This window comes from Agelaius phoeniceus, chromosome 7, assembly GCF_051311805.1.
Source record: "Agelaius phoeniceus isolate bAgePho1 chromosome 7, bAgePho1.hap1, whole genome shotgun sequence".
Lineage (NCBI taxonomy): Eukaryota > Metazoa > Chordata > Aves > Passeriformes > Icteridae > Agelaius > Agelaius phoeniceus.
The window spans coordinates 33,718,773-33,739,986 of record NC_135271.1 but is presented as its reverse complement, the minus strand read 5'-3'; the positions used below and the strand labels follow the sequence as shown (position 1 = coordinate 33,739,986).

Genomic DNA, 21,214 nt, shown 5'->3' with positions numbered 1-21,214 from the left:
ACTATTTTAAAGAAGCCACACAGGTGCAGAGGTAGATGCCACGCTGGTTCATGTGATAATAATGTGATCCACAAGGCACCATCCCCTTGTGTTGTGTCCTGCGGCTCTGAGGGTGTGAGGCGGGTGTGGCAGGGAGTGGAGCCTTCCTCCCGGTGCGGGTACCCGCTGTGCCCAGGTTACCAGCTCTCAGATGTGCTTTGGGCTCACACAGACATTCACCTCCTCTGCCTGGGCTGACAGACCACCTCTGAGGCTGAGGCTGTGCCACAGCAGCCTGTGGAGAGTGGTCAGCCTTGCTCTGGACAGAGGCCGTGGCCTGCACGGGGGCATCGGACATGGCGCTGGGCCTTGCCAGAACTGCGCCCTCACTGGCTTCTCCTCAGCTTCCCGAGCACGGCACATCAGGGGAAGGGGGTTTAGTTCCTCCCAGCCCAGTGCCTTCCTGGGCCAGGCATCTGTAGCAGTACTGGAGATTAGGCTAAGCTGGGCTCTAAAGCCTGCTGCTGTTTCAGAAGGCTGCAGTGATCTTGCTGAGTCCACTTTCTGAAGACAATAACATTTCTGAACTTGTACCTGACTGCAGAATCTGGATTGCTGGTGTTTCAGATGAGGCTGGCTTGGCTGCATTTTGGATGGTGAGTGTAGGACACAGTTCCTGCCCTGTTGCTTTTGCTGTCATATAGGCAAATTGATAATGGAATTTGATCCAGTACACTCAAATGAATTTAAAATGCTAAGCTGTCATTTTTACTGTAATATCTTTTGGCATATAATGGGCACAGTGAAGATAATTTTAAAGTGATAGACAACAAGGCTGCATAAATTAATTTAACACATGAAATAATTTATATTCTCAATTGCATTATCTTAAAATTTGCCTGCAAGTAAATTACCCTAGTTAGTATTAAGCTAAGTAATGTTATTCTCTTCTTTCAGAATTCTGCTTTACTGATTCAATTAATATTTTTTGAACTGGAAAGGGTAGGAAAAATTTGAATCCTGACTTGCATTTTCAGATAGAGTAGTAGTTTTTGAATGATTTAGGAAAACTCAAAATAAAAATGGAATGGGAAAATATGTTAACCGTATGTTTCCTTTGGTAAGAGTTGAGCCCTTTGGGACTGTAGTTTACTTTTACTTGTTGTATTTAGGGTTTTGCATTCTCCCTGCTCAGAAACTGCAAGCTTGGAGCAGATGATTTAAGCTGAATCTTGGTTGCCTAACTTGCATGAATAATTTTATAGCAATAAGAGGGTTTTATGGCTCACCGTTGAGTTAGGCAATTAGGACTTGCTGGATAAATTTAAACATCTTTAAGGTGTCCAATTCTAACATGATTGTAAGCAGATGGCATCAAGGATGGTTACTAATCCTAATGCCTTTCTGAGAGCCATCCTCTCTTCTGCTGAATTTTTCTAGAATGACTATGTATGACATAAATTAGGGCCTGGTTCTCTACTATTTTGTAGTTTATGCACAGTGGAAACAGAGTGAGAGTGTTTTGTCGATTTACACTCTAAATGATCACATTGCAGGAGAGGCCTTATTAGTTCAATTGGATTATTGACTCCTCATAGTAGAAATCATTTTCATTAGTACTTAACATTTGAAAAAAGTGTTTCCATAAAATGGAGATAGAAATTTTTGCTCCTTCATTTTCCAAGTATTAAAATTATGTGGTAATTTATGCATTAGCTTTCAACCACTGTAATCAAAGATATTTAATATTCAAACTGATTTTTACACATTTTCATAGATGTATAACTGGATGAAGAATGGCCATTTGGGGACTACTACAATGAAAAATTAATATAATAGCACAAGGAGAAAATCACACTTAAATGAAGTTTACACTGAGCATTTCACAATTTCACTAAGTATTTCACTATTCATTACACAAAGCATGGAGTTGCTGAAGATGTTTTCTTCAGCATGAGAGAAAAAGCATGTCTCAGTGTTGGATCAGTCAATGTAAAATCTGCACATTACAGATTTAAGAGAAATAAACTTATCAGTCTCTGAAGTAGGATTTCATACAATCAAAGACAATCTAATATCTGTAAGTATAGGAGAGAACAGTACATGCAATTATAATTTGATCACCTGATTTTTTTCCCCCCAAACCCCAATATTAGCTTTAGGAATGCTGGCCCCAATATTTGCTATATCCCTATAGAGAAGATCAACACCATGATACCATTAGTCTCCTTGAAAATGGAAAACAATATTTAGTGTACATAAGCCTGGCATATTTGGGCCCTTAATATTTTCAATGCACCATTGAGTCATTATATTTAGCTTTGTTTACAAAGTGATGACTATTACTATGAAATATTGAAAAGAATCCTTTTTTAGTACATCAGAGAATAGTGATTGACTTTCTACCATACCTTCACTTGCGTGACGGTCCCTAAAAATGTTCTTGGGATGGACATTAAAGCCTTCTATGTCATGTACTGAAGAGGCTCTCCGTATACTACAAATACTTTCCTTTGATCTGGAATGGGTTAGTGGATTGCTTGTCTGTATCATGTCAGGGTAAAGTCTGTCCCATTGCTGCTTAGGTGATGAGTGGTCAAGAGGTCCAGATATATTAACCAAAGGTGAACATTTACTGTGTTGAATCAGTGCTTTTGTATCATCCACTTCTGAGGGACTACAGCTTTCTTTCGTAGGTGATTTAAAGTGCTTCATTGCCACTGAGTCGTCGCTGTGCTTGGATGAATCGATTATGACTGCATCGGGGTCTTCCTGGGGTAAGGACTGCTTTCTGTAGGTCAGAAGTCTCAATCCTGGTAGCCGGAACCCAAAAAGTCTGCCTATATGTAAATACACAGAAACAGAAGAAAATGTTACCCATTAGCGTCTGGTCATTAAAATCAACTTTTTGTCACTTACAATGAATGATAGTAGCTATTCCTAATAAATTAAAATGATTAGTAATGAAATGTGGAAATATACAAATACAATATAACTCCAAGTTTGTTAGAGTTGGGATGTTAAAAGATTTCATAATTAAGTTAGACCTAAGTTTTTGAGCTTAGAATGGGAATAGCAGCATTAATTCTACAGCCTATTTTAAAAGCTATGAGGTTCAGACGATCCTTTCTAAATTAAAAATCTATGTATCTATAACAGACTGCCAGAATATATCTAACACTTTGCTTGGTAGTTGTTATCCTGAAATAGATATTTGTGGATTCTAATACTAGTGGAACTTCGTGTGCTTATAAATGTACTGCTGATATATGCATTTATTTGCTACAGGTTAAACAGGAAGATACCAAGGCTAATTTCTTAGGATAGAGAAATAAGCTGTATATCAGTTTTGCTACAATCCTCTCCAATAATTACATCTGATGATTAGGTGAAACAGTTTTAACAAGTTTAAAATGAAAAGTAAAGGAGCAAAGCAAAGAGTGACACAGCTTTCAAGCATCAGTTGCACCAATACAATGCAATTATTGCTTACATTTGCATGCGATGGGCTGAGTTAGGTTTGATGTATTGAATGGCAGGGGAGACTATTCTGAGTGTGTGGAAAATTAATACTTTGTGTAATGGTAAGAAATGTCAGTAGCTGAGAGGAAGAGTATAACATGGTGTATAGAAAGAAACTATAGTGGAAGAATTGCAGAATTTACAGAATACCCTTCTAAAAAACCAAACCTAAATAACAAATATTGTTAGGTTTGGTGTAATACAACTCACAGATGGAGGCATGGGGACTTCAGATGTACAGAAAGCATATTAAACAGTTTAGAAAAAACAATGCTAAAGAAAGTTTAACAAAATAAAATAATTAAAAATTTGAAGTGATCAGGTATGATTGTATAAACAGTTTGACTTATTTAATAACTTTTGTATCTCATTGCTTTGCTACATAAATGTTTTCAACAGTGAATCAATAGTGAAATGATTTCTTGGAGAAAATTTCTAAGTATATTCTTATTCTCTCTTTCTGGGATAAGAAGTTCAGTTTGGGATAAGATTTTTTTTCAGTCAGTTTAAATTGCCAGAATTTGTAGCTACCTAACATTTATTAATATTTACCAATGTAATCTATCATTTGATACTGACATGTTTTGAAATAGTCTTTCTTTTATGCCTATGGCAGACAGTAATTGGAGAAAAATAGATGACCCAGCTTAATCATTTAATGTTTTAAAATGGATGTCCTATATATTTAGTATTGAATATGGAATTGTATTTTGAATTCTAAATGAATGAAGGTGAGAGTACCCTGCTCAGCAAAACCTATCTAAGACCTAAAGCTGCTGTACTAGATGACACCAAAGGTCCATCTAGCACACTGTTGGACCTTGATACTTTCCAGTGGTGGATACATGAAGAAAAAAATTTAGAGTCACTACATTGTGTTATTTCTCTCAATAAATTTACTCAGTTTCTAGCTATCTGAATTTCAGAAAATTCCTGAGCTAGAGGTTGTTTGCTCAAACCACAAACTGAATGTTTGGTGTACCTTTCTTCTATGAATTTGTCTCAGTGTTTTTAAAAAATGGTTTTAGTTTGATCTGCAAAGCATTCTATACAATAAAACTCCATAATTTTAGCATATGTTTGTGAAAAATACTTCCCCTTACTTGCTATACATTTGATGCCTTTGGGTGTCATCCTGGTTTTTTAAGATTTTCTAAGCCTTCTGATGTTGTCATTTATGAACAACATGAACTTTCTCACACACTTTCTGTAAATGACTTATTGTTTCGCATTCCTTTATGAAGGAGGAGAAAGTTGATAGACTGTTGGTTGGACCAGTGTCACTGGAGAGGTGGCACTGTCACCCTCCAATCCGCTGTCACTTTTGGAAAACTATAAATGTTGAAGTCATAAAATAAACTGCCCTTTTTTCATCACCTTGAGAACAGCGGTGTGAGCTTGTGTTCTTTCATGTCCTATAGTGACATTTGGGAGGGTTCTAGTTCCTGTAGAAACCAGCTAATAATTATTCCCTTTTTATAGTCTCAATATAGTCTTAATATATTTACAGCTTTTCATGCATCTGCTGAATTGCTCTCTGTATACCTGTTCTGCAGGCTGAAGAACACCTGTGTAACTGTATTGTGTACCTCTGAACATACTTCTCACTCTTCTCAGTTACTTTTTATTTCTGATGTAATCCTTTTTGACAATGGATTACACTACTGAGCTACTCCCAGACTTAGGATCAATGCAGTGAAAGAATGGCTTTTTGTTTTGACCTTAGTTCACTTCCTTACAATTACCAATATTTAATTGCATTTTTGAATTATTTTTCTAACTGTGCTAATTTAAGATATTTTTGCAACAGCTGAGAATTTTTTTTGAAGTTTGGTAATAGATAATTTAGTCTCTAATATTGTGTCTGCAAAAAAATTGCTTTTGTTATTTTATCACTAGGCCACTCAGCATCCTTGGATAAGTCTTTGAATCTCATGTAATAGTCTGAATAATTTTTTTACCTTTTCACCTCATTGTTAGAACCCTTTTTATCAAAGTAATTGAAAATGTACTCTAAAATAAAAAACCTGTGAGTCTATTGATAATATCCAAGTGTTTAGAAATCTGGTGATTTATTTCCACCTTTTTCCCTACTTTAAAATATAAATCCATGTAATGATAGTACTTTTTTGTCCTTGACAATTTTTGAAAAAGTTTGTTGAATTCCAAATATTTAGCATTTAATTTATCACTCCAAGCATATACACACAACAGTAAAATAGACAGAAATCTCTGTTACATAAACCAGAGTCATGCTTCTTTAAAACAGCAGTTAAAAGTGCCAATTTTCAGTCTACACAGTGATATTCACCAGCGTGAATCTTGGGAGTGTGTAGATGTCTTCTAACTTACTAAGCAAGCTTGAACACTACAACTGCTCGCATTTAAAATTAGTGAAGAATGTTAAAAAAATATATTTTTTTAATCCACGTAGAATTGAGCTGTAAAGGTGCTTATAAATAAATTTTGAAAGCTTATTGCATCCAAAGTGAAAAAAAATACTATAATTCTCTTTTTTATCAATTACGCTGAAATTCTTAAAAACACCATTCATAAGGATTTCTGGCATTAGACACTATTCAGGGCTTTTTGTTGGCACTCTATTTTAGTCATATTCATGGTGCTGCAGATGGTCTTTTCTGCCTCACCACGTTAATATGACCACGTTATACTGCATTACTGATTTAGCTGTCTAACTGCAGTTCAGCTGGAAAGAATACTCAGTGAGAGTTTTGCTTCTTGTTAAGAATTTTGGGCATAAAATAGAAAACTTAGATGAGCAGCTTTTTGCTTTTCTTCTATATACTGTAATAAATAGTCTCAAACCCTATTTCCTGCTTTTTAATTTGAGTATTCCTAAGAGAAGGAGTATTGCTATTATTCAGTGAGCAGGTAATGAGCTACATGGTGTGTTGAACATTCATCTCTCTCCTGTAGCTAAAGATATCAGAGGGCCCATTCAGAATTTGTGTAGTTTACTGATCTGAGCTGAGCAAGGAAGTGTAATAACACAATTTGTCACGAAGCAAAATTCATTCAGGCCTCAGGCCTGCTGTCCCAGTATAAAATAAAAGTGCCAGTGGAAGCTTTCCTGGCCTCCTGCCTATGGGGTGAAATCTTTTGTTTTGTAATCGACAGCCCCTGCTTTGTCTAAGCACGATGTCAGAGCAGATGAATCTTGGGTTACAATTCTCAAACACGTTTCAGATGCAACTGGCTATTTACTATGAATTCAGAGATAATATTACATTAAAATCCTTATGTTTATTAAAGACTAGATTGCCAAATTCTTCTTAATGCTGAGTCAGAGATTTGTATGATTGTGTCTTCCTAAGATCAGTTGAGGAAAACAGTTGAGTCTGAATCACAATTCCAGGTGTACATTCCACCTCCTCCTTTACACCTCACTTTACTGAATAAGTTATTTGCAAATGAGTTAATCTGCTGGTTGCACTTATTCTCTGTGCCATCTCAGCTGTTAAAGTTTCTGAATAGTAGAACTCAGTCCAAAAATATCACTGTAGATGGTATAGGACTCTTCTAAACTCTTTGCAGATAGAATTGTGTCCAAAGTCTCAAATGCAAATCAAGTTTTTTTGTGTTTGGGAATCCTTTTTTAATTCTGTCTCATATTTTGGGAGATCAAAAGAGAAGACTTAGTGTTCATGGAAAGAAAATGTTTAGATTAATGATTTTAGGGAAAAAATGCAGGGAAAAATCCTATCTTGATAAGAAAAGTTAATATCCTTGTTTTTCCATATGTATTGCAATAAGAAGTGCTAACATTAATAGAAAATTGTTATTCTTAGACACTGAATACAACCATATGGAATTTTGTGTCAGAAAAAAAAAGGAAAAATGAAAATTAATTCCCAAAAGACCTTATCAACAGCTACAATCATGATTGCAAATTTTCTGCCCCATCAATACAAGACGATTCCAGCAAAAATATCTGAACAAGGATTTCTTTCGTAAGCCAATACACTTGCATGGCTAGTGATTCTTGTGTCTGTTCTGTGAAACTATTTCATAAAAAGAAAGGGAAATTATATTTGGCCCGATCGTTGCCTTGATATAATGAAGGTATTCCCCAAATTTCTAGTGATGAAAATGTATATTTACTTACAAGACACAGTGTTTAAGTCAGAGAAATGCCTGCAACAGAGAGAGTTTTACCTTCTCTGTAATTTCTTTAGTGGTCTCTGGGTAGTGGTAGATGCTGTGTTATGTCCCAAGGTTTGTTTAGCCCATGTCAATGGGATTCCTGCAATACTATCCCAAGCACTGAAGAAGGGTAATCCTAAGAGATGGCTGCTGAAAAATTGTGATGGCTCCTCAAAGAATTGCTCAGCTTTTGTAGCACCACTAGTAGTATTGTTATTTTCATGCTGATGCAAAGCAGTTATCCAAACCCCAGAATGTGAAAGCAAAAGGAAAAATATTGACTGGTCTAGCTGGCAGCTAGATTTAGTGTATTTGTCTCAACATTCTCTAGATTTAGACTTTCCAAAATCAAATCAAATGAGCTCAAATATACAAAGAGTTTACAGAAGGTTGTCTATGTGAGGTGTAGAAACTGTCAGAACTGTTTTCTGATGTGATATGCCACTTCTCCTGAGCTGAGAGATGAACAAAAGTGAGCTGCTCATGTTTCTGTACAACCTGTTGTCTGTGCTAGAGTGTTGAAGAAAATCAGGTCTTGGATAGTTTTACAATATTGAATGACTGGTCTGGCTATAATATGAAACATATGTTGCTTTTTCAATATCTAAGATTAAAGAATAGAACATACATATCCGCAATGATCAACCTATCATAAACAGATTTCCTTCACAGGGGCAGGTAAGATAGGCCAATTATTACAGATTGTCCTCCAGAGCATGGGCTAATTCCATAATACTTTTATTCTGAAACCTTCCCAAAGAAAAAGCAAAATTACTTTCACAATAGTAGCACAAGTCAGACCTTCGCTGAAATATTTTCTCATAAATGAATGTCACAGAATTCCAGGAATTAGGTTATCAGAAATATGTCACAGATAGGTATTGAATTGCTGCTCAAAGGCTTGGAAATACCATCTAGCAACTCATGTGATAATGCCTTATTTTCTGTCTGGGCACAGCAGGCCTTGGGACAAAGAATTACAGAAAGAGACAATTATGATTTTTTTTCAGTTCTTTTGCCCAAAATGTACTGAAGCATACTTAAGTGGATAATTTTCTTGCTCTGCTCATTAAATAATTTATTTTCAGAAGGGAAAAACAAGGCATATGCTATTATTAACATTAGAAGCTAGAACTCATAATTCTCAGACACTGAATACCCTTATATTTTTTATCCTCTGGTGTGGTCTCCTTTAACTTTGGCACTTCTTTTAGTTTTCTGTAAAATTTAAGGTTGCATGTGTCTTCTACCAGTATAAGAAACCAGCAATCTTTATGTTCTCTTGTAAGTGAGAAAGATTTTACTTTGATATCTGCACATAGGAATCTGTCAGAATATGAAAGGAAGGGAATGAAGCCTCTGACTGCTTGTGAGGCTGCCCTGTGTGTGGTTGATGAGTGAATTTAGTCAGAACAATGTAAACAGGGGTGTCCCTCAAAAGTCATAATCTTGATATCCTTGAATGTTAATACCAATTGGTACATTAACATGTTTTTCTTCCACTTGTCGATAGAAATGTCATTTTACTTTATCTTATTCATTAACTTACAGGAATTGAAGTGCTTTTGTAAAAAAGCTGTATGAAAAAATAATTTTTTGTCCTCTCAGAAAGAGATTTTACTTCTTGCATTTTTATTTCTTAAATATGATTAGAAGTATGAAAGAAAAAAAGAAGTAAATAACTGCAATGAAATAAAAGAGCAGGCATCACAGAAAATATTATATCTAAATTATTTATTACCTAGCACAATATTTAGCTCTCTTGGTATGACTATGGTGGTTTTTTTGGCAGCAGGGAAAAAGAATTTATTCTGTCTATTAAACCAGGCTCTCAAGAAGTTCTCAGCCCTTCATCACCTTGGCTGCCAGGATTCATAGGATAAAAAATATTGCTTTTCTCTGAGACAGGAAGCCTGAAGACGTTTTCTATGTTTTAACACTGAATTCATAAACCACTATCCATTTCTGCAATGTGTTTTGTCTCATATATTGATTGAAGTTTTTTATGCTCTGCATACTGCAACTTTCAGTAATAATAGGATGAGAAGTATCATTAAATTTGGGTTTTATATGTCATATAATTATACTAAATTTAATAGTTTACCTTTTATATCTATATTTTTGCAGAAATAAATATTCAGACAGTGAGAGCAAGAGCCATATTATGACTTGCACTCTTCTAGAAATATATAAAGTGTAATGAGATCTTGAAATAATATAGCCAGAACAAAGCAATAAAAGGACTTTTGTAGACAGAACTTTAGAAGATAGATTTACCTGAAGAAGAGCCACTTGAAAGGTTGTTACCATCTGAAATACAATTAAACTAAATTTACAAAAAGCTTTTGCTTGAAACAGATTCATAAAAAAACTAGACTATTAAGAAAAGAAGGCAGAATATCAAATTTCCACATATTTTAGAAGCAAATTCAGGTAGCTTAAATTCAAAGACAATATATGTAATATGCAAAATAATTGTTCTGAAAGTCCATTGGCTTTTTATTTAGAAAATTTAAGAAGTATTCAATTAAGAAATATTTAATAATTACTAAATCAATATATGTTTCCAATTATACCAAGTTTTGAAGTTGGCTAAGGTTCCAGACAGAAAACTAAAGTAGGTGTACTAATATGCTGTTTCTCATGAAATGGAGCTTCTAATTAATGGTAAATTTTTTGCTTGACAATGACAATTTTATTTGGATGAAACTTACTGAAAGTTGAAGAATTCATATTTTTCATCAGAAGAATAGACTTTATTCACTGACACTTGTTCAGAATATGAGCTGAGTTTAATTTTCCTGATAGGCCTCACTTATTTCAGCTCTTCATGGCAAGAACTCTTCAGACTATGGGTCCTTGCCAGTTCCTCTCAGGTTTTTGAAGTGCCCAACTTGCCTGGATGCTTAAAACAATCAAGTAATAATGATAGGATTCTATGCTTGAGAAGTAAGACATGGTGGAGGTAAACTCCCTTATTTTTATCTACGGATCTACTTTGTTTGCTTATTCTAAAGCAAGGCTTTTCAGGTTGAAGGCTATAAATAAAAAAACATATTTCTTGTAAACATCCATCTAAAATCTTCTCAAATCCTTTGGAAATTTTCCTGCTTTCTAGTACAGTCATTTTTGTCTAAGCTTGAGATACGTTGATAGTTCTGATTTTTCCTCTTCAAGATCAAAAACTATAATTCAATTTGGCAAGCGCACAGATGTGTTAAGTTCTCTGTGCTAATTCTTATTATGAATAATAGAGACGTGTCTCTTTCTTCCATCAGAGAATGAAGTAAAACTCACTACCTTTATACTTTCCTGAGGGTATGTATTATAATGTGGGATGACTTCAGAAAATCATTATCTTAGCCTTTAAATTACCTCACAGAACCCCCCTGTTTTAAATGTCCTGAAAGGAACAGCTGGATAGGAGACCTGTTAAAAATTAATAAAAATATATCATTGGAAGACCTGTGTGGTATGCATAAGTTGCCTCCACTGAAAGCTACTGAAAGCTGTGTCACTCTCTCATTTTCAATCTCTTTAAGCAGAGATTATTTTTTTTTACTGAATGTTTGTACAAGACATGGCAAAACATCTCTGTGATTGTAGCTGGGTGAGGCTGTATTTTAAACAGCTAATTACAGTACATGGAATCCAGGGAGGCTTCCTTACTGAGCTGAGCCCCAATAGCAGCCATCATGAGGAAACAGAAGTAGAGCTACCCCACTCATAATTCTCTGCAAAAGAAGACTAAGAAAAATCATTTATCTCAGTGGCTGTTCTATTAATTTAGGCAGTTAGGCATTTGTGGAGCATTGAAGGTGATAATAGCAGAGGTTCTTCTGTCTTTTACTGTGATTGGCATTTGGCCATATTCCTTTGCTAGGAGTTCAACACTGTTTCAGTTTGCCTAATATTTACTGTAACTTACCTTGGAGACAAATACACATAATTGGCACTGGGGTTTTCAGAATCATGTTGCTGGTTGGCTAAATAGAAACCTTTGTCCTCCTGAACACAATTTTTCTTGACTAGCCCTCACTGAATATGAATTTGTTTCCAGTGGTGCAGCTAAAATAAGATCCTGGACAAATTTCTCATTACATTTTGGGCAAAGTCAGAGGCTTACTCTTACTTATACATGCCATATTCTACAAGGCAAAATTGCATGCATCAAGCGGTATGCAGTATTTCATGACAACATGGCAGTCCTAATATTTCTAGGACTAAAAGTATATGCTTGCCTTTCACTAAACTGCAGTATTTACTTATATAGCAAAGTGCTCTGCACAGAGGAAAGTAAATACTGTGTTTTTAAGCTAGCTCTTTTACTAGTAGGAAAATTTAAATTGCAATTGTTTTTGTTTACATCAGTGTATAGAGTGTTCTCTACTTCTCAGATGTAATTCCATGGCTAGGGCCAGGAAAAAGGAAAACTTGCAGAAGAGTAAGCACCTTGAAGAAGTCGTTTCAAAGGTTTTCTGATTATAGTTTTGGCTGTTTTAAGAATATTATTAGCCTCTTCATTTTATTTGAACCTTATCCAAAAAAGGTTATTTTCCATTTATTGGATGCATAACAGATCCTCTCATTTCCTTCACAGAAAGAAATCCAAGGAATTATTCTGGAGTGTCTTTATTAGGCTTACAGATTTTGAAATGATAAAATGATAAGACAATCCTGAAACATCTCTCTTTGGCAGAATGCAATTACGTGTTTAATCAAATAACTTTTAGGACTTTCTCCCATGAGGTAATTAACATGGTGTTTGGGAACCAATATTTAGCTTATAAATTAGTACTTCTAGCTAGTCAAACTGTTTTGAAATTAAAAGAATAAAACTTGTGATAAAGTTACCTCATCTGACTAGCTGTTTTATCCTACTGATTAATAGAAGTTGTGATCTAGACAGGACTGGATTAAATGTTAGAAAAAGCATTATAGGTCAGTAAAAAGGTAGAATGCTCTAGGTGGAGCAGAAAATGAAGACAACCCAGAATTAATTTCTGAAAGGTTTTTCTCATTGCAATCCCACAAATGGTCTCTTTTGAGTAGAAAATTATAGCAACATTCTTCATATTGAATTCAGGATCCTCAAACTATGGATTTCTTCAGTTTGAGCTGGCTGTTGATTTTCTGAGTTCAGTGTATGTCATGGTTGATTTTGATATCTTGTAGTCATTAGTTTTACAGACAAGAAGTGTTTTACAGACAAGAAGTATTTCACAGCTTTGAGGAATAGAATCAGGTGCTATGAGCAAATAGTAATTTATGCCACTACTTCTGTAAATTGCTGTAAAAACTCCTCATAAAATAATGGAGTGGATGGACATGCCACAGTGGAATGTTTGAGAGATTTGGGAATAAAATTGGACACTAAGGGTCCCTTTCCTCAATCATTCATATAAAAGACATATTTACACCCAGAAGTTATAGCTTAACACTTTATAATAAGGATTTTAATGAAGTTTGTACCACACACGGAATGGGAATTCATATATTATTTTGGTTAACAACTGTTACTAGCTGATAAATTTAAATTACAATTTGCTAGTGTTCAAAGAAATTTTTTGCAAAGGTGGTTTAAAATCACATCTCTTCTTAATTTAGTTCATTGTAAAAAATCTACTCAAAGCTCTGTGCTCATTTTTACAGTGAATCTCACAGAAAGGAGTTCTCTTTTACCACAAGTATCTTGCTAAATATACATTATTTATTCATTATTTCAGTTGGAGTTCAAAATTTTGTACAGCTTTGCAAGCGGGTAGATTAATGAAAATTTATGAACTACATTTTTGGGAATAATTTTTTATCATTATAGTGACAATCAAGAAACTGTTAGTGTCTTAGAAGGTGTAAGAGAGAACAGTCCATAAGAACAGTTAGAGATGAGTAAAATCCATTTTTAGGGCTTATGTAGCTCAAAACTATCAGTCTTAACACTTCAATGCACTACACAAATATTGCTTCATTTACAAAGCAGGTATTTATGTCTTCAAGTGTTCTACATGAAGTGGAGTAAAGTTATTAAATGCTTTTATCTTTTGGTATAGATGTTAATTTCTGGAATTCTAAAATGTTTACATAATCTAAGAAAAGGCAACACAAAAGCCAAGCAAACTTATTAGAAAATAATTGAAGTAATTATTCTTCTTCTACTTATTAATTCTCAAGTATGGAAATGAGACAAAGCTTAGAAAGATTGAATGATGAATGGGCATCTCTAGCAGAAATCAGTTTCTCCAAGTTTCTCTTTAATTGCACGTTGTACAAATATATTCTTACTGGACAAGAGGATGTAATCCAGTTGTGGGGTAAGTAAGAACAGAGGAAATTTCTGCATGTCTCTGAATGCAAAGATGGAACAGGGGTAGTACTAAATTAAGTTTGATTAGAAGTTTAAAAGAAAAGATGTGGCAAAAGTTTTGGGCTATACCCTTTTTTCCTCAAAAAAGAGAAGAATTATACATGAACAAAGGCTTCCTTAGTTTTGCTAGGGAGCTGGCATACACTGGAAAATTGAATTGCTGCAAACTACAAAAACAAAAAAACAGAAAAGAGTGAAAAATCAGTTGGCTGTGATTTTTTTACAGAGGAAGTGCATGCTAGGATCTTCTGAAATTTCACTATTTGGGTATGCAAAAACTGTTCCAGCTGCCAGTGAGAACTGGTGATAAATTCTTGCCAGCAAATATAAGAGGAAGGAAAGGACCAACTGAAAGAACTTTTACACTGCTATTGTGAAGCCACTATCTTCACTTTTCACATTCCTGCCTATTCAGACATTTGCTGCATACAAGATAGGAACTCTCGAGCACCAGATGAGAAAGGATTCTATTTATACTCAAATGTGCTCATCAAACTCCTGCAATATACGTTTTCTTTTTAATCTATTATTATCATCATCTGCCAAGCCCAGTGCTGAATCAGAACCTAACTGTGTTAGCCATCATCCTGGCACATAACAAAAGACAGGTTCCTTGTACTAGAGAGCTTACAAACACTGTTGGAAATATCCGTCAGTATTCAGCTGATAAATTTTTAAATTTTTGCCTATCCAGAGCTAAATGCTGTCATTGAACTAAACCTAAAAAATGCTACTTGTCTTCCATAGGTCTTAATTTTTTCAGAGGGTTCTCAGACCTTTAACAGATTAAAATCCCTCTTTCCTTCACAGCATGAAATGCTTTCTTATTACATTGCATTAGATTTTACAGAATCACAGAATGTTCTGAAATGGAAGTATCACTCTTAGGTGAATGACCCATACAGGGATCAACAACCATCCACAACCTCAATGTTATTAGCACTCTGCTGCAATCAACCGAGCTCACCTCAGTGGCAATTTCTGTCATGAGGAACTCTATGGTAAGTGGTAGTGTTCAAAACTGTTGGCTGCAGCTTGTAGAATAGATGCTTTTAGAAAAAAGGAAAGGCTTTTCAAAGTTACACTTGATAAATTTGATCAACTCTTGATAAATCCATTAGAAGAAGGATGAGAATATGAAAAGTTATCTTATTTTCTAGGGACTGGAAAATAGCTGCAATCTATTTGCTTCCTAATAACTTTTACTTCTCTCCTGCAACCTGACTCAGTCTTTTCTTTTTTCTTTTTTTTTTTTTCCCCATCTCTTGTTGAAAAGGCATTCTAATTTGAGAAATCTCAATCTAAGGAGCTCTGGAAAGAAATCTCATGATATGTGTGCTTCTGGGTAGTAGATGTTAATGTAATCTGAAATCTTTTGTCTTTTGTCATTAGCTGTTGCTTTTCCTGGTTGTCAGAGATGCATTGCACTTGTTATGTGTCTGGTTCCCTCTCTATTTTTATTCTCTAAATTGGTTGCTGCATTCAAAGGGATTTTGTTGCTTTTCCCCCCCACCCCGAAGCAGTACCTATTACCGTCCATTTTGTGTGTGATCCAGTGAAAAGAGATCATCTGGTTTACCTGTTCTAAATAGAGTATGATGATGAAAAACTATCTCCTGGAGAATCTGCTGTGTACCTTTCTTATGCTGGGAACATGACTTTAAAAATATGTTTTCACTGGTAAACAATCCACCTTTTTTGACTTTTTTTTCTGGCTTATAGGTCTCTCTCTGCCTTTTCTGTATTTCAAGACTTTTTTCTGTTTTAGTTTAAAACCGCTATTGAACTGTACACAATATCTTGCAGTTATTTCTGGATGTTTTGCATAGCTTGGCCTCTTTCTTGCCAAGAGGAATTTTTGGCTATGTAGCATATTTTGTATCCCCATCCATCCCATCCGGCCCACATAACAGTCTGCTCTGAAACCATAAGCAACTCAGGAGAAGACGAAGCAGCCATGTGCCTGCTCTAGTTTCTGCCAGTTTCTGGCATCTGGCTGTACCCACTAGCAGTAAAATGGTTCAAGCCACCTTTCCTTGCCTCCTTCTGCCCCTTGATCTCTCTCTGAGAGAGATCAGTTATGTACTGAGCTTGGAGGTCCGCTTATTCATTTTTCAAGAACTCTCAGCAAGGAAATCCCCTGTGTACATCAGGTGTAAATACCACAAAACAAGAGAAGGATGTTTTGACGAAGTGAGGGTATTTTTTGCAGATTTCCTCTTTAGTGGCTTTTCACATTAAAATGCGTCAAGTGATAACACTTGAAAGGGTACAGTGATGTGTCACAGATATGAGAACAAAATGTTCTTTTTCAAGACATGAAGCTCTGTTTTTTCTACCCAATTGGTATTTTACCTTCTATTTTGTCCATAAAACCACAGTAAGCATGGCCAAGCTGAACAATTTTATCTATGTTATAAAATTGCCTTTTAAATGAAGGAAGGAAGATGTTTCAATCTCAAAAAACCATGGTATACTAAAAGAAAACCAGAATATGGGTAGGGTTTAGCTGATGTACTTATAATAATTTTTTTCTGATGTAATTTTTAATTTTTTCTGATACTCCTAATAGGATTTTAACACTATCATTTGCAGAAAAAAAGTGTTATTTTGGTATCCCAAAAAAATCCCAACAAAAGCTGCTCTGTTGGTTATTAAAAACCCTCCACCCAATGCAAAACAGAATAAACAAAGGAAGCATAAAAGTACAAGGTTTTAAATATGTACTGTAAAGACTATTTACAAGGACTTTTTAAAAAATGTAATATTTGGGGAACAGTAATTATTTGTAGACTGCAAGGTTCCAGTAATGGAAATTTCCTTTGCTACATTCTTATGTACCCTGTCATTGTAGGTTTCTATGGATGCTTCAGACACTGTGTAGTGTTTGCATCAAGAAAGTTCTCTCCTTGCTTCTCACAGTGAGAATTGTACCAGTCTTTATTTCTTAAATAGAGAATTCTGAAGTGTTGATTTAACAATAAGAATACTTATGTTCCTTTATTGTACTAGTGTTAAAGATTATCTCACTGTGAAAAGGTATTTTCCAAGTGTTAATGCTCACTGTTAGAGCATGCTGTGCTTGACTAAGAGCTTGTATATGCTCTGTGTACAGATGTGTTCTCGGAACTCTTGTAGTAAGAGTAGATTACGTGAGTGGCGACGTAAAGCAGAAGAATTGTGTGCTGTTGCTGAACACAGTGAAGGTCAGCAAAAGAGCACATGTTCTGCAGATAGTGGGATAGAAAGATATGCAGTGCACTTGTATAAGAAGTGGACATTTGTGTTGAGTTGTCTGATTTTGACAATACTTATGCTCCAGAGTGGAATGAAAGCAAAAGCATTTCCTGTCCATCCACCCATCTACCCTCCATCTTCCAAGTCAATCTAAATACTTCAGTTTGATAAAATCAGGATATTTAATTATGTTTTAACTGATTGTTATATTTTCTAGTCTAATTTAATCACATTTCACCAACTATTAATCAAATGACACCATTTTTTTAGAATAAAATATAATTATCCAATTTCAAATAAACTAAAATGAAATATCTGGGTTATATCACAATGCTTTTTTAAGGTTTCCATTTGTAATTGATTTTTGTCAAGGGTAATGCATTTATGTGAAAGATTCTAGTTTTTATGAAGTTATACGTCCTAGTACTATTCACAAGATCTAGGCTGTTAGTACTACCAAAGGTCTGATAGATTATTTTACTATTATCTTGCAGTAGGTTTCCTACATTTAGCTTTTTATGATTTCGGATTATTGAGTCAGTCAGTGGGATTGCATCCTTTGCTAACCTATTGCCCATGTTGATTATTTTGCCAGATAAAAGTAGAGGTAAGCAAAAAAATTTCATTGTGTAACTTACGATTTACAAGTTTAGATGGTAATATTGGCTTGGACTTCTCAGGAGATGTCACATTCTCTTCATCTGTTACATACTCAAAATTAATAATAAACATCATTGCTACTCCCTCTTGATTTTTCACTGGAATTATGTGGGTGTTGCAAATGAAGGTAGATCCTGCAGATGGATTAAAAAAAAAGAAAGAAATATATAAATGGAAGGAAACATAATTTTTTTCACTTCAGTAAGTCTAGTTACACCAACAGACAGTGAAGAGTATTTATTTGAATTCAATAATTGAGCATCAAACATATTATTCTTTGATTTAAACAGTAATGTTTTCATAGAAAGAAATGCCACTGTTCATAATTTCTTGGAGCCTTACCTTTACCAAAAAGCGTCTCCTTTGAAATGCCAATTTTACTTTTTGGTTTCTTTTGTTCACTGGAAGTGCCTATATAGATGGACTTGTAATATGGAGATATTTAACACCAAAAGTAGAAAACTGAACACTGTTCCAACCACAGTCCTTGAGAAGAAAGCAGATCCTGATTCTTCTAAATGTTGAACATTCTTCAAGCATTTGGTTCTATTACACAGGATGAGTCATGCATTAAGTATTTATGGATGTAAATATACCAGTATTCTTATTTTAGCTCTCAGTCTTTTGGGGACGTTGGGGAAATGTTTAGATTTGTGTTAAAATTTTTATTTGTTAGTTGTTTTATACTTCATCACAAAAATCTTCTAAACTGTGCTAATAATTTTCAATAATTTTCAGAAGGGTTTGAATTAAGTGTTATATACAATTTGAAGTAGGAATTCAAAAATACCTTAGCTTTCACATGTGTGAAGCATACTCTGCCTATACTAAAAGTAATAGAGAGTGTAAACTTTCAATACCTCTGGTGCCCAGAATGTTCTTGTTTAAAAACCTAATTACAGATTTAAGGAGTTCTTTGTGTTAATTCTTCCACTATGGCTTTAGAAGTTTCAGTTGACAAGGTCATTAGTTTTGATTTAATTCTTTCTCTTAATGTTACAGAACATAGTGGTTCCAAAAATAATGTGATTGCTGTAAGCAATACAATAATGTGCTAAAAATTTCATGCAGACACAACTGTGAGACGGGGTCTTTCTATGATAACTAGGCACTGGTTTAATGTACATCATCTGCAATTTAGGCACTCAAATGTAGTAATCACTGAAACTTGACAGCCTGTGCAGTTTGACAAAAACAGATCTTGATCTAGATTGTACACAAGTATTTTTTTTTTGTTTGTTTCCATTGAGGAGAGAGATAGTACAATTTGTATCATTACAACCAAGACCAGATTCTGGCCTCTAATATTTAATGCAGTACTTGCTATAATGTGGCATATATGGCAATTCATGTTATGTATAAAATTGACATGCTGGCCTTTCAAGTTTTGCAGCTGTAACTTCCATCCATTTAATAAAACAGTTAAGCTGTGGCACTTGCCACAGTTTCCATGGTTACAAGCTCAATGTCTTTAGTAAACAGAAAATAAGCAATTTAAGACTGTTCCATTAGAGCTAAAAATAGAAATGCTGCAGGCCAACCATTGCAACATAGACTGGTTAAACAGAGGGGCTAGAGAGAATTCAGAATAATCTTTGTGGTTTTAGCTAACAAATAAAATACATACTGAGTTCAAAAAGTCAAAATTATATTTATTGATTTGCTTGGAAGGAAATGATATGTATGAAAATTTATAGGCTGAGCAGGTATCCCCCAATATCTGGAGGTGGGGCTTGGCTGAGGCATGCATGGCTTTGAATAACACTGCAGTGGATCAAAGGTTTGTCAGTATTTGCAAAGGATGATGATGAGGACACTTTAAAAACTTTTCTGCTTTTGAAGGCAAGGGTGTTTCAGCTTTTGAAATGCTTCCCACAGTGCTAACTAATGACACTATTTCCCATTTGTGTAGAACATTCCTCCCTAAAGAATTTACAAACCTCATTTGTACTGTATCTAGGGATTTGCATCTCTGGGGAGATGCAGGAGTTGTTTAACAGTCCACAGCTTAAGAACATGGCAAAAAGAGCAGATGATTGAAAGTTTAAGCTGTATGTAGATATATTTCAGGAACAAAATATAGGAAAGTTTCATGTGTGGTTTTAATTAAGCATGGTTCCTTTGAAGACCAAATACACCAGACTAGTCAAGTCCACTGTAGTTCATTAGTCTAAATTTTTCCAAGAAACCCAGGCTATTTAAGAGGAAAGGAACATTTACGTTTTTTGTAATACTGAAAGTGGAATGTGGAAGTTAACCAAAATATAATGACAGTCGCAGTCACTGTTCCTGACATTGCTAGTGTTTTTCTTTAGTACAGACACTGCTATCTGCTATACATTTCTCAGTATCTAATTCTATTGAAGGGACAATAAGGAAATACAAAATTCAAAATAGCAAGGAATATTCTAATATGATTTAAAAAGAAGAGATGGGTACAAAGAAATAACATTGACAAACTCAAAAGATAAGCTTTGAGTTGTTAGAGTTGATAGCAATAAAGAAATAATAAGAAGAAGCTTGTTTACAAACAATCTTATTCAGTATTTGCACTCTGGCATCCCACTGCTCTTCATTGCACTCAGCATGTTTTTCCTGTTTGGTCTCTATGCTGAATATTTCAAAAGTAAGACATGCTTCCACTGAGCAATAAAAATGGTAATGTAGTTTTTGGAATTTGCATTTCTTATCTAACAGCACCGGGCAAGTGGATGATTTAATGAGAACAACTAGGAAAATAATACCTTCATAATTAATAAATTCAATAGCCAGCAATACATCTGAATTTTCTCATGATTACTCCTGAGGAGTAATCATGAAATATACCTGTTTTGCACTCTTGTTATCATCATTGGGGATGATAGAGGACAAGTTAGACAGTTTCTTATCAGCTTGAATTCCATGGTTATAGGGACTTGTTTACTTTTATTTAAGACATTGTAAAGCCCACTGTTTCCCCTAGTTAAATTAGTGGAAAAATAATCATATGGGAAGAACAGATTTCACTCCCCTATTTGCTGGGTGGATATGATTCCATTGTTATGTATTCAATAGTATGATTTCACAAGACCACACAGCCTTGTGTGAAACAAGTAACTGCTAAAATACATACAAAAGTGACAATAAATATTTCAGAAATAATGATATAGGGTATAGTAGGGTTATACAAGGATCTATTGCACCATTTGAGCAATTCTGATGAAGGAAAACCTATATATCTATCTGTCTGCATAGTGTTTAAAGATGACTTGCTTCAAAAGATCAGTACAAGGCAGGTACATCAAGTCA

General features: G+C 34.8%; 1 protein-coding gene across 5 annotated transcripts in view; it reads right to left on the bottom strand.

Annotated features, from left to right (window-relative positions):
• The window catches only part of KCNH7 (potassium voltage-gated channel subfamily H member 7), a 205,654-nt gene that overhangs the window by 63,360 nt on the left and 121,080 nt on the right, over positions 1–21,214 (bottom strand). For all 5 annotated transcript variants that reach the window (XM_077181497.1, XM_077181501.1, XM_077181499.1 and 2 more), the window contains exons 3-4: positions 17,905–18,060; positions 2,391–2,819 (exon numbers count right to left, since the gene is read on the bottom strand). In XM_077181497.1, coding sequence (XP_077037612.1) covers positions 2,391–2,819; positions 17,905–18,060 — 585 coding nt within the window. The remainder of the gene's footprint in view (positions 1–2,390; positions 2,820–17,904; positions 18,061–21,214) is intronic.